General features: G+C 42.7%; 1 protein-coding gene across 2 annotated transcripts in view; it reads left to right on the top strand.

Moving 5' to 3' along the window:
* Nucleotides 1–24,225, top strand: part of SMAD1 (SMAD family member 1) — a 46,487-nt gene that overhangs the window by 15,306 nt on the left and 6,956 nt on the right. For both annotated transcript variants that reach the window (XM_084286767.1, XM_084286766.1), the window contains exons 2-4: nucleotides 5,977–6,595; nucleotides 18,860–19,117; nucleotides 21,792–21,908. In XM_084286767.1, the coding sequence (XP_084142893.1) occupies nucleotides 6,196–6,595; nucleotides 18,860–19,117; nucleotides 21,792–21,908 (775 nt within the window). In that variant the 5' untranslated portion in view covers nucleotides 5,977–6,195. The remainder of the gene's footprint in view (nucleotides 1–5,976; nucleotides 6,596–18,859; nucleotides 19,118–21,791; nucleotides 21,909–24,225) is intronic.

Genomic DNA, 24,225 nt, shown 5'->3' with positions numbered 1-24,225 from the left:
AACAGTTAAGAGAACAGTATCTGGCATTGGGAAAAGCTGCTCTTAATGAAAAAGGGGGAGCAAATTTAATCGATGATGCATCTGTTAAAATTGGGAACATGTATTTGCTGTGTCACTTCTCACAATTACATGTTTATTTACAAAGACTCTTAAGCTATTTTAGTTGGATTATAACACAGTATTCAGTTTCTAATGCATACAGAAATGGAGCATTTTCTCTGGAGAAGGAGTAGTGCAGTTACCTTCAGTCTTTCAAATCTAGGAACCCGAAGCTGAGTTGGGAGGAGAATGCAGGAAGGTTTACCTTTGGTTGGTGGTAGAAACCAGCCAGAGGCTGTGTATGTGGTTTGAACCGTGGTGATCATTGGCAAGGAACTGGTAGATGCTGATGGTACCAGGTTTATTTCATTATGCTCTGGAGTAACTGAGCACTGGGGGGTTGTCATTTGGATTTGACAAACCCTAGTACATGAAGCATCTCTTGGGCTTGCTTCCTCACTTTGAGTGAGCGGTGGATCTGCTCTTTGGTGCTCGGGTGACGTTCAGAACTCCATCAGTCTGATTTGGCTTGTTAAATGAGGGAGAAGTTGTGCAAGTCCTTCTAAAGGCAAACACTATTGATAGCCATATGCTCTGAGGAGAACTGCTAGATGCTTCTTGCAAGAAGCTGGGCAGACTGCTGCTGTAGGTAGCTGGGTTCCTCTCCGTACCTGCACTTCACAAACCTCCATACGAGCTGCTGCACTCAGTGGTGCAGGTACGTGTCTACAGGGATTTTCTCTGGGCTGAAAAATGGCATACTGGGGGCTGCCTTGAAAGGACATTCAGTCCCTCATTAGATACAGTGAGCAGTTAGTTGTCCTAATCCTCTTTTTTGGGCATGGTGCTTCGGTCTCAGGAACCTAGAGAGGCTGCCTTATGGGACAGGCTCAAAGTACCTTGCTGGCCCTTGCTGGGTGTCTAATACAGTGCCAGGAAAACAGCCTGTGCAGTATGTTGAAGTATTTTCAACACCAGTATTGAAATACTTTTTACTCAAACACTTGATACATACAGGTATTTATCACATATTGACACCTGTATCAGTACAATGCAGAGTAGAAATTAACACCTGATTGCATTTTTAATTTATTTTTTTAAGCCAAGAATACATCCAAAAGAGTTAACTTTCTTTCTTGGTTCTTCTTATCCTTTTCAGAAATGCAAGGAAAGCCAAGTTAGGTTCTGTATGAACTCTCTAATGAGTTTTACAGCAGTTTGAAATGAAACTTGCTTTCTTTTTGCATGTGTATTGTAATGCTCTTGAAGCTTTTACCAGGTTTCCGTGCATTTTTTCAAGATGAACCAGATCTGATCTTTTGCCATAAGAAAGTGCAAAGAAAGAAGTCTTTGATTAAAAACAGAGTAATTCAGCAGAAGACTTCAGACGTCTTGTTTTACAAGTCACATTGCATGAAGAAGGAAATCAAAACTTTTTGCTGCTTTCTCCGAGGATAAGGAGCCAGAGGAAGCTGGTGCACAAATGGTGTAACACATTCTAGCATTACAGATGTTTGGACTGCATGCTCTTTAGTAATACGTGGAAATAGCTTTTGCTGGGAGTAAGTGACAGCTCTTTGGCTTCTGTGCCAAAATTTGATCTTTTTTCTTCTAGACCTTTTATTAAAAAAAAAGTTGTACTGAGAAGAAACGTGAATTGCTGCAAAGTTGTCTTTCTGAGAAGGTAAATGACTAAATATTTCTTAAGAAGCAAATTAAAATTTGTTTATTTCTTTATGTTGTCAATAGCTAATGGACCCTTAGAGGAGGCATGCTGAATAAAATAAGAAACTGAATTTTAAGAATGTAGTCAAAGAATAGACAGTTTTCTCTGTTAACAATTATGTAGATTCTCTTCGCTGTGGTTCCTGCCCCTTTTTATGTCTAACTGTTTTGAGCATATAATAAAAATACATAATAGGATCCTTTCTACCTGCATCACTGAGCCTGTAATACAAATAACAAAATGAGTAGGAGAGTTAGAGCTGCTTCTTGTTTGCCTGAAACTCCGGCTAGGAGTTGTTTCACCTCCCTGACAGCGAGGATCATCTAATTGTCCTAACCCTCTCTCCACCCACCAAAAACAATCATTTATGCAAAGCAGGACAGTTTCCTATGGGATCTCCTGTGGGAATTTGAGAATAGTCTCGCTGAGTATTTTACTGTCTGCTTCGTGTTGCTGACAGGGTAACCATCTCTGCTTTGAGGGCTGCAGAACTTCACTTTTAGGCATTTTGCCTGAGTACGTTTGTTTAAATCCACGGCTGGTTAAACAGCTGTGTGTGTAATGCTCTTTTTTATTTTTACAGCCTCCTCACAAGCTGCATGTGGGTTTGCGTGTCGGTCCAAAGATGACACAAAAGATAGCAGCAGTGAAGGAGGACAAATAAAGCAGTGCTGGTATTGAAAGAAGTTTGTTGCTTCCAGCTCATCCATCAGCAGACAGAACATGTAATAAAAAGCGCGTGGTTTTTGATGTGTAAAGAGTGGCTGATAAGTGGGTAACAACTCGATTTCCTTTAAACTGATTCCAGGCTGCCTTTTGGAGGGTGTCCTGTTGTTTGGACCATGTTTTTATTTCACCGGTAGCTTCTGAGTAAATGTACCCTTGAAGGGCTGGTGGCCACTCAGCTATTGGAAATGCCAGCTCCTGGTTTCCCAGAAGGGCATGCGTATTTAGGGAAGAAACACTCAGGCTGTGTCATCTGCTGACTCGTGGTTTAATCTTTATTTTGTACTCCCAGCTGATAAGACCACTGTGCAAAAGTAATACAGGAAATGATGCATTGCAGAAACCAAAAGTGGCAGAAAGGGAAATGGAATGTACTGGCAAAAGCTTGGTGCTATGGGCATGCTTTTGACTTCTTGGAAATGAGAAACTCCACCTACACGGCCTTTTTTTAGTTTCATACCACTATTGGAATTCAGTGTTAGTGGTACGCAACAGCCTGTGGTTTTCTTTCTTTTCTTTCTTTTTCTTTTTTCCTTCCCCCAACCCCTTTGCTTTGTCTTCTGGCTTGATCGGGGCTTGGATGTCCTTCGGCCAGGCCGGGCTTCAGCAGGAGTCCCAGGGCTGGAGGTTAGTGACAGGCAGAAATGGGGCTCGTGTTGCGTTCAAGTGTATCTACAAGTACTGTGCCTCATGTGCTCCCTGTGCTGCCAAGGCATTTTTCCCTACAGTGGTTGCTCCACAGGTGCCAGCTGTTAAGATAACACCTTTGACTGTGATGATGATGAGTGTTTGGGAACGTATTTATGGGAATGGGAGACGTGCGCGTTACAGGATTTGAGCCAAGAATGTCAGAAAGCCTATTCCTATGATCTATGTACTCGTGGCTACATCTGAATGTCTTCCTAGGCTTTGCAGAGCTTGTGTGCTAGCACGTGTTAAACAGGTTATAATTCCAGGCAGCAGTACAAACATATAGTTTTTAATAGGCAGGACTTGGGGAGGAGGGAGAAGTAGCTTGGCCATTTATTTTTCAAGCAGCTTGGTAGAAATAGGTCGTGCATAGGTAGAACTGTGTCTGCGTTCGTTACCAACGTTGACAGAAGTTTGGACTGAGATTTAGAGTTTGTACTTTCTTTTTCACTAAAACTTCAACTCAGGTCTTTTAAATATTCTTGTTTTAATTCTAACAGATGTGAAGCAGAAAGCTTGACTTGATTGCTCTGTGCTGTACCACTGTGCCTTGTACCTTTTGTGTGTGGAGGTAGTATTTTTTGTTTGAAAGGGGCAGGAAAAAAAGATACTCAGAGCATTCAATGAGATACAGATTATATATGAGTTATTCGTAACTCAGTACTTACAAGCATAGAAGCATACACACTGGGTTTCTGATAAAAGGTTCTTATACTAGGACAACCTTTTAATAGTGCCCTTCAGAAAGCATGTAAGGATTAAATACACCCGGAGTACAGTCAGTGGCAGTAATGGAGTTCCAGTTCGGTGAGCAGTATGGCACGTGCCCAGCTAACAAAATAAATTCTTAACTTTGCCCCAGGCCTGTGCAAATCTTGCATCACATTGACGTTATTTCAGATAGAAGTCTTAGCGTAAAAGGCATGGCAAGTTACCAGTGCGAAGTGCAGGTAGACATGGTCTCTGGTAGTTCATAATCATTATTCACATAAATGTAGTCTATGCTTTCAACCTAATAAAACTGAACCTTTGCAATTAGATAATTGTTTCAGTGACAACTTAATTTGAACCAAGTGGATGGTTTTCAGCTTAAAGCACTCCAAGTGTAGTGGCACACTATGAAACCAATTCGTGACAGTCAGGAGGGTAAGCGTGGCCTGGCATTTACAATTTTAGGATCTGCAATCATTTCTTAGTCTAAATAATTCTGTCCCATGCGGCTGCACTGACATCTTCTATCCTGTGTGTGTATGGGTTATTTTTTTTGGTCTTTCTGATGGTAACAAAAACATTCGTATCCTCTTCCCCTTCCCTCTTCCTCTGCAACCTGTTGGTATCCACTCCAGGATACGTTTCCTGTCTGTCTTCATGCTGTGTTTGAAAACCGATGGTTTAGTGCTCTTTGTCTCTTTTTTTCTCCCCCTTTCTCCCCCTGGCAGAGGCAAGCTTTTTGCTTGCTTCCAGCTTGGGCAGATGTGAAACTTGCTGCTCACAGCAGACCCTGCAGCAGGAGCAGGGGCTTCTGCCTGCCGGTGTGGAGTTTCTCCCCCAACCTTCACCCACCGCTTCCTCCCTGTTCCACGGCTCCCAGCTCGGGACCTCTGTGCCATCTGAAGCCCTCTTATCAGTTCTTCCTCCTTCCCACTCCTTCGCGTGTCCTTGAGTGCAGCAGGCTGGCGCTGCAGCGGGAGGGGTCAGGATGTAATCAGTGCAGTAAGTTCACGATCGCAGTCTGCTTAGGAACCGAGAGCTGTTTGGTGGGGAGGGAAGACGGAGCTTTGCTTTCTTGCGGGAGATCAGTGAGGGCAAGGTTCTTTCTAGTTTACTTTTTTTTTTTGGTTTGTTAATCAAAGTAACTCAGAGGTGAAGCTGCACTGTGTTTTTTTTTTTTTGTCTCAGGTTGTGATATGCATTACTCTGGTGCAGTGATTTTCGAGCAGTATCGCTTGCGGAGGGCTGGGTGGCAGAGTGCTGTGGGGCATATTGCTTCCAGCTGCTCTTTGAAAGCAAAACGAAAAGCGCTGCTCCTCTTGTTTGCCTTCCTTGGGACGTTTTGCTGTTTGAGGTTGCCACCGCTGATAGATTGCGGGGAGTGCCCTTCACACTTAGCAGTGAAAGATGAAAGCTGAGGGACTGTTTTAGGCTGGATTTGGTGGGAGCTGTGTTGCTAATACAGAGCCCTTGCCCTTCTGGCAGGTCTGTATGGGAATACAGCCATGGCTTTTTGTGTTTTTGTTTTTTTTTCTATCCTGCTTCTCACAGCACTATCCAATGCAGTGCTTGGGCACTGAGCAGCAGCATTGTTGGAAGCTGGCAAGTGCACTTGTGGTCCTCCTTGCTGCATGGCACAGAAATCACTGAGGCTGTGCAGCAAGTTGGGTGGGGGACCTGAGGAGATGGAGGAGTTGACCTGCTGCCTTCTTCATTTTTCCACCCCTGTCTGTTCCTTCTACCTCGTCCTAACTCCCCCAACAATTTTTGACTTTCTTTGTGCTGCTTTGCTATTTTCCAGGGCAATCCCCTCATATATTCAGGACTATTTAGCAGGGAGGAACGTGAAAGCTTCACCAGCAAGCCCTGCTGCTTACAAGTCTGTATCAGGCTGTTCTTTGAGTCTAATTCTGAGTCAACACTGTGTTTTGGTGATTTTTGGGGAGGTTGGTGGGTTGTGGGTTGTTTTTTGTTGTTGTTCAGTTGGTTTTGGGTAACTCAGATCTTGTAGGGGGGAATGTTTCTTCCTGTTGTTGGTTAACTTAAAAAGTAAAATCTGTTTTCCTCTCCCTCTTCTCCTGCAGGTTCTCAGCCTTTAGCACAATGAGAAGGTCACGTCTATCACGGGGGAATGTCAGCATTGCCATCCCGGAACAGGAGGAGTGAAAAGGCAGAAGGACCAGAATTATTTGGGGCAGACTGCTTTTGACTACTGATACAATCTGCTGGGTGGTGGTGGTGGAAGAACAGGACGGTCTTTCCTGCTTGGTCTGCGGTGTCCAGTGTGACCAAGCGGGGTCACCATGAACGTGACAAGCTTATTTTCCTTCACCAGCCCAGCGGTGAAGAGGCTGTTGGGGTGGAAGCAGGGGGATGAAGAAGAAAAATGGGCAGAGAAAGCCGTCGATGCGTTAGTGAAAAAACTGAAGAAGAAAAAAGGTGCTATGGAAGAGCTGGAGAAAGCATTAAGCTGTCCTGGTCAGCCCAGCAACTGTGTCACAATTCCTCGTTCCTTGGACGGCAGGCTTCAGGTTTCACACCGGAAAGGGCTGCCACATGTAATTTACTGCAGAGTGTGGCGCTGGCCAGACCTGCAGAGCCATCACGAACTGAAACCACTGGAATGCTGCGAGTTTCCCTTCGGTTCAAAACAGAAGGAGGTTTGCATCAATCCCTACCACTACAAGCGGGTAGAGAGTCCTGGTAGGTTCTTCCTTGTTTGTAGCTTCACACGTTATCTAAACAATGCAAAGTATGCCAGTTAATCATGTGACTCATCAGCTTAAATAAGCAAAAGTGGCTGTTTGCACACGTCAGATTCTTCCTCTGCGATTTATCTGGATGTAATCATTAATTAACAGTTCTCCCTTTCACAGGATGAGTACTTGACATGTGTAAATGCATTTCATCACTGCATGGAGTCACAGTCTCTGCATACGCCTCAAGCTGCTGGGCATGGTGTCACCTGGTTTTGTTGGTGGCCACCATCCCTCAATTCATTTGTTTTTTTATTGAACTATATAGATGGAATGCATATGAAACACGGCTATGTAATGATTACTGCAGTTTGTGCATGAAAGCTATTCTGATGTGGTTTTACAATTTCCAAATGATTCACTTGTGGTTTTACAATTTCCAAATGATTCACTTCTATCACTTCTGTTTCTTCATCCTTCAGAAGATAATACTGTCTTTAAGATCTTGCTTAATTTTGGCCTTTTGAAAAGACTGATTTTAGTCAACAAAGGTACCCTTTCACCTTGAAACGCTGATAGCAAGGGTTATTTTCTGCGTGAAGTTTTACTTTCAGGTGTTCTGAAGTGGAGGTTGTTAACCTGTTATCCACTCCCCCACTTCTTATTATTTAAAGAGCAGCCCTTTCTCTCTGTCTTCTCTTTAAAGGCCAAGCCCACGCTTAATTTTGCTTATGTGAGTTATTATCGGGGGTGTTTCTGGGACTAAGATGCAATGTGCTTGAATGTATCTGCACTAGGCTCTGGGTACTTGTGAGGTGGTGCAGGGACATCTGCAGAAACACACTGCAGGTGTGAGTGGGCTTCCCTGGTTTAGGTTTGGGAAGTCTTATCTGTGGTGGGCATTTTATAAGCTGTGAAGCTGTATCTGCAGAGTGGCATGGATAGCTTATGATCTGCAGTGGAAATAAGGTTGTCACAAGAGTATTTTTCTGTGAATGGAAATTGCATTTGTCTTGAATCTGCAACATTTAATGCGTATCTAGATGTTAAATATTTCCCTTTGGTGTGTTAATATGAATTTGGAAATCATGTGAATGGTACTCATAAAGTAAGGTTTTTTTTTTGTTTGTTTGCTTTTTAATGCAGCAGATGCTTACGCAAAGGAGCCCTTTGCATTGGAAAAAGAGTTTTAAAAAGTTCTTAACAATTCTGTGTTAGCCAAAAGCAGGACAGTAAAATAAATAATTGTGTCCTTGTGCTGCTGGCTTTCTACATGTCTGCACCAGGTGCTTTTCTTGAGTACTCCAAAATATTGAGAATTAAGATTCTTCAAAGACATCTAGTTCAGTCAGATTGAGCAACAGTTGAGCTCTTGCTGTTACTGTAATTTCAAGTGACATGTTACAACTCATTTTGCTTTAATCTTGGAAACGATTACTGAGTTTGAGAACACTTTCATTTGGATCACTTATACCATATTTAAAATCCGTTTTTGTAAATGCCCTGTCACTTCAATGAGATACACAAGATAAAAATAGCATATAACCTGCAAAAGGTGTCTAACTAAAACACTCATTTTGACTAAGTACTGCTAAGTAGCTTAAGTGGTTGGAAAGCTGGGGTTTGGGTGCTAAGTCATCTAAATTTTGTACTTGGGAGACAGCAAAAAGTTTACTACTTGTAAGCCAAATTCTGGATTGCTTTTTAATTGTCTTTCTATAAGATAAAACTTTTCTAGGTGCTTGTAGCTACAGAATTTTTGCTGGGGGGGAAAACAAACATTCAATAACTTAAATAAAGTTGGAGATGGTAGAAATCAAATATTTCCCTTTTGCCTGGTGAATGCCTTCCTTCAGGAAAAAACAGTTCTTTCTGATCACCTGCTTAGTTGGCAACTGGGCAGTTCTCTTGCAAGTACCAGTGCTGGAGTCAGTTTGGTGGAGCTGACAGAAGTATTCAGCCCTTCAGGAGATCAGTGTGTCACTCTAACCATTTGAAATGTTCTGGAGGTGGCTGGTAACTAGGAGCTAGCTCTGTTAAATAGTGGTTTGGAGGTTTGAATTTCTACGGAAGTTGAAGTTGCATCTTAACTTCTCACCGTGTCTAAAAAGCAAGAGTGGAGCTGAACCCTGCTGTGTCTTTGCTGAGGTCTCTGGCTGGGTTTGTAAAGGAGGGTTTTACAGCAGTTAACCACAGCTCTGGCCTTGTTTTGGGGGATATCACACAAGAGTGGGTGGTAAAGCGTGGCCTCTGGAAACAGGCGGTAACTGGACTCTGTCTGGCCTGGAGATGCGTGCTTCGTAAGTTACGACTTCTTTTTTCCTTTCCCTTCCCTGATGTCCGTGTCCTCCAAGCATCCTCTTTTGTCTTCATTTCCTGACAGTCACTCCCAAATTCTGCTAACCGTTTTTTCCCACTTTTGCCTGGACATTAAATTAAAACACCATTACTGCTGCCTAAGTGCTTGCACTTGAAGATTAGTAGGAATTCAGGCATGAGTCACCATTTCCAACAGTCCTCAGACTCGAGCAGATACCACGGTTTGTTTCCAAGGTTATCATTGCAGTCAGGAGGGTTGGAAACGTACTTGACAAAACAAAGTTGGAAGCTTAGATAGCGTCCGATGGGCGGTGTGTGGAGGCTGTGCAAGTTTGTTGTGAAACTCTGGCTCTGCTCGGCAGCGCGGTCGACACCTGATTGCTCCGTGCAGATCCAGCTTCTCGGGAGCTGGTGCATAGGGCGTGTACGTGGGGTGGGATCTGTGCAGTCTGTGCACTTCCCTGTTCGTTGTCGTGTGGCTTGTGTCGGTGTTGTGCAAGTTTTGGAGAACGGATTAACGGTAAATCCTCAGACACTTAAAATCATGTAGCGCTTCCAGCTGGGCAATTAGTCTTATGGTGCTTCTCAGTTTTCACGGTGCCAGAGGGATGCATGGGTTTTCTGCTTTGATGCCTTGCTCCATCCTTGCTGTTCAGCTTGGAAAATACTGGAGTTGGCATGCAGTAGTCTGAATTCAAGCGAGATTTTCTTTCTGTTAGCCAGGCTAACAGATAAAAGCTGTTTGTGTGCAGTCCAGGGGAGGCTGAGAAGAGAACTGCCTGGAGCTTCAAACACGGAGCTTCCCAGCCATCCCTGACTGCTGGCATCTGCCCTCAAGAGACTTCATGTGATGTGGAGGTGAGGCAGTAACACCCAACCTGTTGCAGAGGCTCTGCACAGGTGCCGGTACCCGAAAACCGAAATGGACAGAAACATACTTTTTGGCAAAGTCAATTCAGCCAGCTTAGTGCCCTCGGCTTGTCAGGAGGGGGAAAACAGACCTGTTTGAAACAGCAGACCTGTTTCATAGGTCTGCTGGGTGCAGAATTATTTCTGGTGCAGGGCAGTTAATGGCCATCAAATTTCTCCCTTGGCAAGGCAAAGCAGAGCTTTTAATTAAGGAGGGCAGGGTCTGAATTTGACGCCTTTTAAAAACTGGCATGGTCAGCTAAACTGGTGTGAGTACTTGGCTGGATCTGCTTTTTCTCCTCAGTTTTAGCTTTTGGTTTAGGGATATCTGGATACCAAGCTCCTGCCTGGTTTGGGATTCTTAAGTCTGATCGAGACACGAGAAGTAGCTGGGCATAGAGACCGGGAGAGGAAAAAGCAAATGCGTTGTTCCTCATGCCTGTCTGAAAATGCCACAAATGACATCTCCAGTCTTGCTGGAGGACATGTGAAATGGCCTTCCAAAGGCTCCCCTGAGATACTTCTTTCTGTTCTTCTATTCATTTTATGTTTTTGTGGATGTGCGGCCTGTGTTCCTTGCTGCTGTCCTCAGCTGTGTCAATGGGATCAGGTGAAAGACGTGACCTAGAATCTGGACAAACATCTTTGTTTTAAGCCTAGATCCAGTTTCCTGTAATAGCAAAACAGGGATGGGATGGGGGCAGGGAGGATGAAGAGGGGCTTAAATTGACACTGCTATTTAAAGAAAGAAATAAATCACACCTCTAACACAGCATTACGGGAAGAGGCTCAGTTCTTCTGCCTTAGCTAAAGGGAAGGAAGGAAGATGGAGAAGCTGAATATTTCATTTTCTCATAGTCTTGGTGGGTACCAGCTGTGGGGTCCATCTGATGCAGAATAGTGTTAGTTGGCCTCTGCTAGGTGTCCTTAATCATTATCCTTATAGGATAAAGAAGCTTGGAGTTTATATGTTACAAAGAAGGCAAAAGAACAGCTAATTTCTTCATGTGCAGAAATAGTTGATGGTGCAGAGTGCTTATCTACAGGGTACATACATGCATCCAACTAAATGCTGTCCTCTGAGAGTGAATGGCACGTGTCCAGAATTTACTGGTGTCTTTACAGAGATCGGGCTCAGAAGAAACCTCCTTTTCATTGATCTGAGCAAGCTTAAACCTGGCTTGGGAAATGCAGTTGTTACTTCTTGCTATTAATTTCTGGAGGTGTTAACTGATGCTCCTCTGTGCATCGCCGTGTGATGCCGGGGAGCAGCAAACCTGATCTGTCCAGACCCAGTAACCTGGTTGCGTTCATCCACCAATTAGTGCATCCACTTGGAGATAAAAAATAACTGAGAGCTGGTTCAACTTTTTATAATTACCAACAAAGTGTGGATAAAAAAAAATAAAAAATGATTTTCCTCTGTTTAGCTTCTCTTCTCCTTTGGAGAGCACACTGCTTGCTGCTGTACATCAGGGAGGCTTTTATGGAGCTGATGGTGCCCGTCTTCCACCCAAATTGCACGATGAGCAGTAGCTGCTTGTTTGTGACATGAATGCGCTGTCAGAATGGCTGAGCTGTTAATTTTGCCTAAGGATCATAATGTTCCTTTCCATTATAAACATGAATTTAAAGTGGATGTCTGCTTCAACAAGCTTGTCTTCGGTGGCAAGAAACATTTTACCTGAACGCATAGGTGCTTTTTGCCACAAGAACAGACCAAGTCCCCAGGCTCTGAGAAGAGCAGTAGGTGTGTCGTGCTGGTTTTGCTCCCAGCACGGACTCCTTGCCTATGACTTTAGCTTGATTGTTTTCATGCTTGCCTTTGATCTTCTCTGTTTGCTCCGAGTGAGGCTCCATCAGGCTGCAAATCTACTCGCATGCACCAGAGAGGAACTCGAAATGGTGGAAGCCCTGGATCAGGCAGGTTTAGATTCAAGCCTTGTCTAACAGGCAGGGGCCGTAATTCTGACAGGGCCATGGGGGGAACCACAGGGAAAACTGGGGGTGAGCGGTGATTCCCTGTGGGACTGCCGGCCCACAGCTTGCCTGGGCTTTCAGGGGCCTGAGGTTTGCGTGGTCCCAGCACCTGGGAGGACTGGAGGGGGCAGAGAGCCTCCGGCTCGCATCCGGCCAGATGGAGAGGCTTTGATGGCCTGGCCTCCAGGGAGCAGGCAGACCAGCTGCGTGCGGTGCTCCCCCGCCGTCCGGCCTTCTGGAGGACGGTGCTGGATGGGGAGAGACTGGGGGGACACTGGGAACACGGAGGGGGGAAGCTGCTGCTTCCCTGGGGGTGGGAGTGTAAGGGGGAGGAAGCTGGGGAAGGAGAATATATGCGAAATGGGAGGAGGAGAGAAAGAGCTGAGGGAGGGGAGTGGGAAAGAAAACGGAGGAAAAAGAAATCAGAGCAGCACAAGCCAACAGCTGATCTGAACCAGGGAAAGAGGAGATGGTACACAGAACCAATCTACAAAAACCTGCTCCTTTATCCCTGTAGCAGGGTTTCTGCACCTCTGCAGGGTTGGGGGTGCGTGAGCATTGCTGGGAAGCTTTGCCTTATTGCTGTGTAACCCTGCTGTTGGGCGTAACTTTAAAAATAGCATGCTACAACAGGTGGGTGCAATTATAGGATGGTTCCCCAAAATAGCAAACAACTGTCAGTTTGCTTGGCAAGTAGTGGGAAACTTTCCTCGCTTCACTTTTGCAGAATTCCCTTCTAAAATTCCCACCCAGAGCTGAAATAGGGAGACAAAAAGGAGAGGATGGTCTAAACTGCAGGGGTTTTTGTCCAATCTCACCATGTGTCAGAAAACAGAGCCATGACGAAGGGATGGGATTTGTCAAGAACAATGTGTTTGTTTCCTTTTATTTTTAATTAACCAGATTCAGATGTTTCTTCTGACTTAGAAGACCAGACTTCCAAGTTTTAACCTATCCAGTAGGATGGTGACTGTGGTTTTCATACAGGTAATTTGAACTCTGCTCTGTGTAAATGTCCAGCTTAATACACGCTATCACACTGTAACTTCCTCCTGTATCAGGACTGCTTCTCCCTCCAAATCAGCTTACAAGAACTCCCTCACTAATGTGCATACAATTAGTACTAAATTCTGAAATTGGCCTTGACAAATGTCAGTTTAATCAAAATGTTAGCTTATCAGAGCATCCGCAAGTAAAATCTAATGTTAGCTGAATATTGTAATGCAGGAAATGTACTAATATTACTTGCCAAATGCATTTAGACCAGATGTCTGATGTAAAAGTAAAGTCAATAAAGCGACAACTGCGTTTTTTTTTTTTCCTCCCCATTCTGTTTTTAAATACAGTCTTCAGTTGCAACTATGTAAAAGGACAAGTCAAGCTGTGAGGTCTATAGAAACTGCAAAATAAAGCAAAGAGTTGAGAAAACAAGGCAGCTCTCAGCTTTCTCCCGGAATAGAAGGTCTGGAATGTCTGTCTGTCTGTCACCCAGCGCAGACTGCTGGACAGCTAGGACTGAGCCTTTTCACTTGCAGCTACTGGAACTTAGGTTTGGAGCAAAAGTCCAAAAGGCTGGCACTTTGGTTAGAGAAAACAGTACAGCAAAGGTGTGCTACCACAGCCTTGCTTCAGCCAGGTGCTATTGGAACAACATAAAGTAGTGAGATTCTTGGAGAATTGCGTTTGCCACAAGAGCATTAATTATTTTTAACCAAGAGTAAACTTGAACCTAAGCGTAGACATGTCAGTGTCTTTGTATGTGAGAACTTGTCCTCTGGTCAGAGAACATTCAATTTTGCCAGGTCTTGTTTCAGGCAACACGAGAAAACCTAATGACATTCAAACTTTTCTTTCTACTTGGTGTTTTATTGTTTACAAGCAAGATCTTGGCAAGACACTTCAGGCAGCGGGCCTCAATGACTCGTTAATGCTAGAGACAGCAAGCAGAGCTGAGCACGCTCAGCTGGGTATGCGCTGGTACCTGCTCTGTTCCCACCGTGGGACTGGGCTGCTCACCAGGATGCCACAGCCGATTTCAGCAGCTGTGGCGTCAAAAGCAGGAAATTAAGCTAGAAGTCTTCACAAGGATTGAAATTTGTTAGTTTAACACTATGTTTTGGGGTTTTGTTGTGTGTGTGTTTGTTTTTTTTTCCCTTGTTTTCCTGCCGCTTCCTTTCCTGCTTTGTCTTTTCAGGGTATGAGCCTCAAGTTCCTCCCCCAGCCCCACGTTTTCATGCCCATTTCCAGACAGCACCAACTGCTGTGTGAGGATTTCCCTCCTTCCCAACCTGCAGTTTTATTTTTCCCGTAAAACATGAGTGGCTTTGCATAAATCCATATGAAAATACAGCTATATGATGCTTGGAAATTAAAGTGCACCATCTAATGATAGTGCCCCAAGGCCTTCATAAGGGTTGGAGGCCATGTTTTGGTATAAGCCTGCACAAACGCTTGTACATAACATACATCTACCAAGTCATCGTGATTTTTAAGAGCAGAATGGTTGAAAGTGCAGCAGCAGTTGCTCATCCTTTTGTTTCCTAAAGGTCACAGAAAGAGTGAAATTTACTTTGGAAAGAAAGGGTGATCAAAACTTCCTTTCTTTTATATGGCTCCTTGGTTTATGCCAGTACTTGGTCTTTAAATTTCCAGACGTGGAAGGAGATACCCCCTACCTAAATCTTCATGTAACACGCAAAGGGCAAAAAACAAACCTTGAGGGAAACTAGCTGTCACCTGGGATTGCGTTAAATAATATACCCCATACAAATCGAAAACAAGTTACTTCAAAAGTACAGCAGGTCCTTTGGTGAGTAGGTTGTTTTTTTTTTTGGTTTTTTTTTAGAGAGAGGCTTTAAAAAAGAAGTTGTAATCAAAATTGGCAACTTCCTATGTTTGCTAAAATCAATATCTCTGAAGTGTGAAAATAGAACAGAAAGGAAAACCAAAATCTCGAGGAAGGCACACCTGTTAGTTTTCCGAGGAACAAGATGACATGCTGGAGATACAAAGAGTAGAGATCAGTAGCTGTCTTCAAAGGCCACCATTACACTTTCATAAAGGCATTTCTTTCTTGGTGTGGTTAGTTGAAACATTTATCTGAAAAGCCAGGTCGTCTTTGGTCTATCTTGTATGTTTTTGGCATTCTTGGCTCTTAGATGAAATGGCCCTGTGGGTGAAATTGCCCTGTAGCTGTAATTTCTTTAATACAGCTCCACTTGTTTGGTGCAGGCATACTCTGATGATGATTTGCATGTTTAAAAACAAGCTACCCAATTCCCAGGCTGTCGTACTGGGTTGACAGATACAGGCTCTCGTCTTTGCTACGGTTCTGCAAACATACCCAGCTTGACTGCCAGGTGGTTTACCTTCTTCAGCCATTAGTAGTAGGGTTACTACTAGTAGTCATGTATTAATGCTGGCCTCCAGGTCCACATCTGCAGCAAAATTTAGGCACAGTTCAGCCCCTTAAACCTTTTAATCTGGTGTTTGAGAAAGTCCAAAAATCAAGCTGTCTGATGACTTAAGGCCATAGTCCATTAAATGGTTTGTTACAGTAGCTTTTTAACACAACAGTGTATTTTGTAGTGTGTTTCCTTTAAAGAAGTGCATCCTACTGAGTAGTGATCATTTAAAAAAACAATCTTTCATTTCTCTGTATCTGTTTTCCCTTCCACTAAAGGCAGCAAAAAAGGGGGAAATTCTGTCTGCAAACTGTCACAGCAGCATCCTGCAGAGATCCCCACAACAAAGATGTGCAGCCCTTCATTGTTTTATAGCAACAGGTGTGCTGGCTTAGCCCAGAGTAACTCGCTCATGCTTTTTCCCCTTCAATTATACCTTTTCCTGGAGTTGGCAGCTGCAGCAGAGATCGGCCTCCTCCCCTGCTGTACAGAGCCCTGGTAATTTGTTATTCCATATGGTTGAGGGCTGCAACCTGACCAGAAGCCTTACACAGGGCGAGGGGAGCATTAATGGTATGCATCCCCCTTTACACTTTGAGCTCCTGGCATCCGTCCATACTTGTGAAGGGTCCAGTCCCTGATCACGTCTTCGTTTATGGGTGAGTGACGTTCAGATTAACTCCTCAGTGACTCCAGCAGGAGCAGCGAGGCTGCCAAAAAGCCCTTGAGCTGCAGAGAGATCAGGTTGTGGCAGTGAGCGATTGTCTCGGCCTTGGACTAATTGGAGTGGTCTCTGTCCTATCTGGCGTGGCCTTTGGGGCTTTTTCTCTTCATTTAAGGTAGTAAGCAGGGAAGTGTGAAATAGGAGCAGTGCCCAAGTACGTTCTGTAGTGATGTTTTGGAGTCTATTTAGGTGGTATCAGTACCACTTGTTTTCTTCCTCCCTTCTCCATGTGTATGTTGAAGAAGTTGATATTTAATTATTTTAGGTTGGAGAACTAGTTGGAGGAAAAGTGTAGGGAAGAGGAGATGGGTTCTTGTCTCAAGTCTTTCTAAACTTCACCAGTGGTTCTGCCCAATAGGCAAAAACATGCATATATTTTCCTTGGGGAAAATCAGACACTGCCTTATTTTAATTACAGAAAACATACAGAAAATATCCTGTTCTCCAGCTATTTTAGAATGCTATAAATCGCGTGGCTTCCTGTGATGTCATGTGTGTCATTGTTTAATGTGAGGTTGGGGATGGGAAAGGTAAGTGATGTACTTTCTGCACAAATTAACTTTAGAAAAGTTAATGGTTTGACCTTCATCCGCAGGAAAGGAAGAGATAGGAAAGCTGTGTTTTTTTAAATGGTCAGAAACGTAAGGAAGAATCATAAAGACAGGAAAGGGAAAATAGTTTTTAACACATGATCTCATTGTTAGTTTTTTCACTTCACTAGTAATTTATGAGTCCAGCAGACGTTGGCCATAACAATTAATGTGTTGCTTGACCTCACTACAAAAGAACTGTTAGGCTTAACAGAACACGTTTAATTCGAAGAGATCCTAAAATTCAGAAAGACTGGGTTTGACATTAGCTGTGTTGTGAGCAGGGGGATTCGTGATGTCCACCTGAATGCTTTTTTTTGGTGGCTTTTACCAGCGACCTCCGAGAACAGTTGTGTTAGAGGCAAGAGGCAGCTTGCCTGGCCGAGGGAGATGCAGCTCCTCCTGGGGTGTTTCGCAGTTGGGAGCTTCCAAAGTACGGTAGATGGATGTGCTTTGTTTCAGAAAATGCTGTAATTAGGAATTTTCCATATTCCTGGTAAGATGGAGTTGGTTAAAAATTTCGTATCTAAACAAATCTCCATAGGAATGACATCTGTCTCAAGTACTTGAGATCCACTGAAGCTCAGTGAAGCTGCTCTAAGAAAGTGAAACATCAGATCAAGTCTTTAAAACTTGTTTTTGACACTAACAGCCTTAATTTCAGTCATGAGGTGTGACTTTTTTTCCTCAGAGTGTCTATTCAGGGAAGGTTTCTGGGATCAAGCCTTTCCTACATTAATGCCAGTAGCAGGCAAAAATCTGGTGCATTAATTTCTGTCTCCCTTGTGCATAAGCAAAACAAAACAGTAAGGAAAATCTTCAGTTAATGTTTGGCTTACTTTCAGAATAGAGAGCAAGTTGTGTGGCATGGCATCCTTTCGTATGAAGTTTAAATTTGGGCCTAGGCCTTAGGCCTGGTCTATGGGTGGAACAATGCTGTGGTGCTCTCACACCCCGGACACTAAAGGGAAGAGCCTGAATGCTTCTGTATAAGCCAAGTGCTGGAGGTGTTCTGATGCATTGGAAGAACCCCTTTAGCAAGATGACTTTTTAACATTTTGTTCTTGTTTTTCGATGAGTTTATAATTCATCTTTGGGTGAAGCAGCTGTCTCTGAACACCTTTCTTAATAGCAGTGATATAGTTTTGGCTGCGGAGGCTTTTTCTTTTCCTTCTGTTGTCTCCAGTGTGGCCACCGGGTTTTGGGGACAGGACAGGAGGCTCAGGGAGATGGCTTTAATGCCTTGTGGGTTTTGGCACCTTCCCTTGAAGGCACACATGGGATTTCCTCTGGTCTTGTTGGGCTGTGGAGTTGGGAAATAGAGGTGGTGAAGGGAAGGGGCAGGTGTGGAGGACAATAACTTCTTATTCCACTTCTGTGTGCATGGATCTCCCTCTCCTGCATTTCTTTCTCCTCTGCTTTCCTTCATCACCCCAGAATCTCAGTCTCTAACAAGACTAGCACTTAATCTTTTGGGTACCTTGCACTTTACTGTGAGGCATTCAAAGGTAGAGGCCGAGGCACTAGAAAAAGATCTGATTTTTTTTTTTTTTTTATCTTGGTGTAGCTGATATTGTGTTCGTGTGCCCAGTTAAAGAGACCTTTGTTTTCCTCTGGTGAGGAGGCCTTGAGAGTGTGGGGAGACCAGCGGTTTCTGATGTGTGTTTCTCTGATCCCATAGTAGCATATAGTTGGACCTCAATTGCAGCTCAGTTTTATTATTATTATTTTGAACTAGATAATTTTTATTTAAATTGCACTTGTAAACTGACTTGAAGGGTTAACAACCATTTTAGTACTAACTGGTAAGAGCATAGCCTAGGTTAAAAATAAAATTACAGCTGTTGGGACAAGGCTCAGTTCAAGGCCTATATAATATTAGTATTGTCTTCAGAAAAAAAATACCTGTTGTCATTAGCAAGGCTTTGGGTTACAGGCCATTACGTGATTAGCAGGCTCACAAGTGCAGCAGAATGAAGTGCCTGTCAGCATTGCACTGGGACTGCTTCTCAGCATTTCTCTGTGCAAATAAAACCGAAATGTGGAATTGCAGCTCGGCCTTGGCTCTTCTCCCCTGGCCCTCCAAAAACAAGCTGCGGGCTGGTGAGCAGGGCACCTAGCATGATCGCTTACAAACTCAAGCTATGCAGTAACCGGATATAAGGAAGAGAGTTCTTGCTTAGACATGTGTTCCTAGATTTGACTACCTTGTTTTTAAAGCAGCTGTAAATTTGCCCTAGGGGGTGAAGAATGTTTTTTTCCAGGTATATCCTAGTCCTTCAGAACTGAGTCTCTAATGCTGTGTCTCTTTCCTTTTTTTTATTTATTTTTTTCTCCCTTTTCAGTTCTTCCTCCAGTGCTGGTCCCAAGGCACAGCGAGTACAACCCTCAGCACAGCCTCTTGGCTCAGTTCCGCAACCTAGGACAAAACGAGCCCCACATGCCGCACAACGCTACTTTCCCGGACTCTTTTCAACAACCCAACAGTCACCCGTTCCCCCACTCACCAAACAGCAGCTATCCAAACTCTCCTGGAAGCAGCAGCAGCACCTACCCCCATTCTCCAGCCAGCTCAGACCCAGGAAGTCCTTTCCAGATGCCAGGTATGGTCAGCTTCTGTGACTCTTCAGAAGTGACAATGTGTTGGACGTCACAGGTATCTTCATATTTTTGCGTAATAATGCTTGATTATCAGCCAACACCTGTGTTCAATAGTAAGCTGAGAGATGGTAGGTAATAAAGGCTATGTAATTGGTTTGTCTAAGGTAATAATAGCGAGGTTTTAAATATTTTTTACTCTTTCAAACACAATTAAAATGTTAAGATTAAAACTGTTTTGGAGTGGAGGAAGTGATTCAAAACAAGGGTTTTTTCTGGGATGGTTGTTCAACAGTGTAGCCCAGAGAGCGTAACACTTAATGTGCAAGAAGAATGCTATGGCTCATTCTTGCTTAGGAAAGAGGTCATCATAAATTTAGCACAGAGCTGTAGTTCTGCAAAAGAAGGATGTTTCTCAAGGAGATCATGCTGCTGCTACCTGATAAAATTTCTTCACGCAATAAGATTATCTCAAGAAACAAATATATTTCAACCGTAAAACAGTTCCTTAAGGCCCCAAAAAGAAATCTTCAGGCTATTTTAATTCCTAAAGTCAAAAAAGTAGCAAACTTTATTTATTGTTGACAGCTGCTTGCAGAAAATTCTGTGCAGCTGTCTTTTTTATGTTTTTATATGCAAATTCGTAAAAAGAAAAAAATTGCAGAAGAGCCTGTGAGAGATCTTTTGATCTAAATGCTAGAAGGACTCTGTGCAAATGCTTACGGATAGCCTGGTTGCATGTTTTCTTCAGGGGCTGTAGGAGACTATGTGTAAACAAAAGTGGCAGACTTGTGAAAATCTGTTTTCTATTAGGTAAAATTATCATCCATAGATTTCTGCTGCTGATAGGTGTTTCTCTTGAAAATGTTTCTATCATGAATGAAGACTACTGAACTTGCAGAGGCAGGAGGGAAGGAAGAAGGTGTTGGTTTTTTTTTTTTGTCTTAAAATGTGAAAAGTTGAGGTAGAAACAGCTGTCTTGCCTCTGTGTTTTTGTTTTGCTTTAAATATGATTGGTGTGGTTGGGTTTCTTCCAGCAGGCAGAAATCAAGGCTTTTCCAACAGGAAGGTCTTCCTGAACATCGGCTTGTGGAAGCTCAGTTGATCTTTGAGGGGTTTGTTCTGTTCACATCCCCATAAAGACGAGTCAGCAGCTGCAGTGAAGAAACTGAATTAGAGCAAAGTCAAGATACTGATGTCCTTCATACTTAGTTCTGGACAATTGTCCGCTGCTAGGGAAAGAGGAGATTGACTTCTGGAAAATACAAAAAAAAGTAAAAAATAATTGTCCAAAGATCTTGAAAACTTCACAGATACAGGTTAATTTGTTGCTTATAGCCTTACAGCCCTGTTTCCTTATCTGTGCATCACCAACATCATGTTTGCACACACACAAATGTCTCAGGCTTGGTAAAACAGGAGACTTTTAAATTCCACTTCAGACCATTAAGCTTTTAATGCAGTCCTGTAGTCATTGTCTTCTCCCTGCTGCTCACTCCTCCAACCAAGGGTATTCACAGAAGGGAATTAGGAATGTACCTGCGAGTGCTAGACATAAAGCTCGCAGCAGAATATCTCTGAAGTAACAAGCAGTGAATAAAGGTCATTAGCTTGTGTTTAAAAAAAAAAAAAGAAAAAGAAAAAAAAAAAAAAGAGAGAAATAGTTACAAATCAGTGGTATGGTTCTCCTGCCTTTTCTTGACACTGATTTGGTATTTAGGGTTTTGAAGGCCTCAAGATACTGTTGTGGGATGAGCAGCAGCTGTGTTCACCGGAGGTAGAACAGTGGTGATCTAACCCCAGCTTGTGCAACAAAAGCTTGCAGAAATTGGCCAAGGGTTTCTCTCTTTTGCATGTGCCCCTGTGCAACTCATGTGGAAGAGAGGGTTCTGTGGTGTACAGGGAGGTGGTGCCATCAGCAGCTTCCTGCAGATTCTGGGAAGCACCATAGGTAGCTGGAGAGCAGCGCAAGTACCTGGTTACGGCAATTCGAGCAGCGCAATGGCAATGTTTTAGTGAGTACAGTCAGAGTGCATGGGATGGTTTTTATGTTAGTGATTCAATTCTGAACTGGACAGTGCAGCCAGTAGGAGACACAGGCAAATAAATTCCAGACCCAAAAGTTATTATGTAAAAATTGGGTTCCTCTATACTTTCTACTGTTTCCTCTCTAGGGAAAAGGAGCTAGATTGTAAAGCATTACTTTGCAATAGCAATAATAAAGTCGTGGATGTATCAGGGATGTTTGCATACTTTGCTGGTGGAATCATGCTGGAAACAGAAGTTAGAACTGAAAGCTTTCTGCTCCAACTTGTGTTCATATTTACCATATTCAATATTTACTTTGGGTCTGATCCTGAGAGCACTGTGTGTTAATGTCTATATGGCACTTTCAACCTGCAGAAGACATGGACTGGCAACGTAGCTAAGCTTTCTTTTGTGGCTTGGTGGGGGGCAGGGAGTGACTTGTTTTTATAAGTGTTGTGCTTAATATGCACAGTAATTCTTTGCTTTCCTGAATCAAGGTCCATGATTGCTTTCTCAGATTTCTGGTGGGTGGAAGTTTATAGCTGAGTCAGGCTGGAAGCATTTCCAGGCCGAAACTGTTTATGTGGGTATGTATATATATACTTTAAAGAGAGGAAAGGGTTTGTGTATCTCTGCTTTTTCTATACTTAGCTGATACTCCCCCTCCTGCCTACCTGCCTCCGGAAGATCAGATGACACACGATACCTCCCAGCCAATGGATACCAACATGATGGCACCTGCAATCCATCCTGACATACACAGAGGAGGTAAAAATACTTCCTTCTCCTTTTCTGCTTTGCTTCTTAACAGTGAAGTACTTCAGAACTTCTTGGATGCTGTTAATAATTGACTTTTCATTTTTAATATTGTGTGTGTGTTGTTTATGGAAATGTTTAGCAGGAGGAAAGAGGACAAAAACACAAACAACTTTTTATGTCTTACACCAACAGGGAAAAATAATAAATCTGGAGATGATTTTTTAGAAGTAAATATTTATTTATAACAAGAACATAACTCATTTCAAAATGAAAGTATGTGGGCTTTATTACTTTCTGACTCCCAACAAAGTCATGACCAAAGTAATTTTTATATATTTTGTGTCTGGAAATTATAATTCCTGAACAGAGAGGATTCTTACAATGCAGCACATTTCTATGTGCAGTGCTGAAATTATGTATGTGCAAGGAAAGGAATCTCTGTATCCCTTGCAAATACATTAATTTATAGGTGCAGTACAGTTAACACTATACAGCGCTTACTGAATTGTGGATGACAGTAGCTATAGTCAAGCATAGTTCTCCAAAGACTTGATCAGAGGATGGATAATACTGTCAATTATGTAAATGCCCACAGATGTTTTTCACAGGCAACTGGAGTATCTGTATTTTTTGCTCTGAGACGGTGCATGTCATAAAATGTCTGTTCTCATTATGTTTTTGTTTTGAATTCAGTTCTTAAATTAACATCCTTAGAGAATATGCTCTGCTTCAAATAGTTAACACTTCTCCTGGGTTTAAAAAAAAAAAAAAAAGCTTTTTAAAGCTTTTTTTAATTTCACTTTTTGTCTGTGTGTGTGTTTCGATCCCTCCTCTCCCCATTTTTATTCCATCTTTGAGTCTGGCAATGGCAGCACATGGTTCAAAACTCAGAGCTGTCTGCCAGCGCTGGCATTGCTACAGACTTTGAAATCTATAATTTAAAAAAAGTATATATCCTATTGCTTTATGTACTATGACGTAGACATCTTTTTACACATTGCTTTTTAAAGCCTTTGCAGCCAGCCGTGACTGCTGAGTAAAGGATTTAGTGCATTCGTCACATTGTGAGAAATAGCCCCTTTTAGAGAACACATAAGCTTACACAGTTACTGACCATGCCAAGAAAGAGCAGCAAGCTGAATGCTGTGCCAGAATGATTATAAAGATCACAAGCGCATGAACAATTTAACTATTGTTTGAGTTTTGTACTTGTTTTGTTGCTAAGCTTAATGTCTGGTTTCAGGAAGTATATTTACTCTCTTAAAATAATTTGGATAGGTTCCCTGGTAACCTATTTACTCTCTGTGTGGAATGAATCTTGCATGTGATAAACCCCATCTGTGTAGCATTTCCAGTTTTCACTGATATGATACACTGCGTGTGTGTATCTTGCTGCTGTTGAGGGCCCAAAGTAAATAGTAAATTTGCAATGTTTATGCTTGACTGCAGACTTTTTGCATGTTTGCACCTCTTAAAATATACATGTACCATAGAATTCTTCCATTAGTAAGAAAAGGTTTTGCATTTTTCTTCTTTCTTTGTAAAATGCAACCTTTCCAAAATAAAAAGTCTGTTAGTATTTCTCCCTCCTAGTTGTTTAGTACAGTAGAGTCTTACCTCTGCCCCTTCAGTTTTTAAAAAAATAAGAAAATAACAACAAAATCTCGGTATGCCTTCCTGTGTTTGTTATTTGTGTGTGTGTATGCTGTAATTTCACCACTTTTACAACCTGCAGCAGACTTTTTAAAGACCAGTTTTTAGTGTAAACTTACCGCAGCACTTCTCTTGCAAGCTCTCAGAAGCATGTTCTTCACAGTGATTTGTTAGTCTTGGGAGATTTGACTTAACAAGCTGCATCCTGTCAATGAAGTTGGGTAATTTCCATTGTTGGCCCATGCTGGGAATAGAGAGACTAAGCGCACCTGCTCTGCATGACTTAAAGCAAATGTAAGGAAGTTAGTATGAAATCTGTGTGAGAGAGATATGATTCATTCTGGAAGAATGGCCAGCTGGCAAGATTTCTTCCTGACTTTTGAGAACTGGGGTAAAGCTGCAGCTTTGATAATTGCTGGCATCTTCGTGTGAATTCAAAGTGTAGTAACCTCTTACTAATAATTAATGACTGATTTTTGTTATTTTATTTTTTAACAATGACATGAGAGGATAGAAAATAATGAGGGTATCAGGAAAGACCAGCTCCTTTTTGCCACTGTTTTAAGTAAGGTGTTAGTCAGCAGTAGACATTATGCTCAAAAGTTTTGCACAATGATGTAGGATGTTACCCTGCTTTCTGCTGTTTGCCACCTTTTGTATCTGCTAGGTAATG

The sequence above is a fragment of the Netta rufina genome (genome assembly GCF_964035555.1).
Source record: "Netta rufina genome assembly, chromosome: 4".
Taxonomy (NCBI): Eukaryota; Metazoa; Chordata; class Aves; order Anseriformes; family Anatidae; genus Netta; species Netta rufina.
This window is presented reverse-complemented; position numbering and strand designations above follow the sequence as displayed.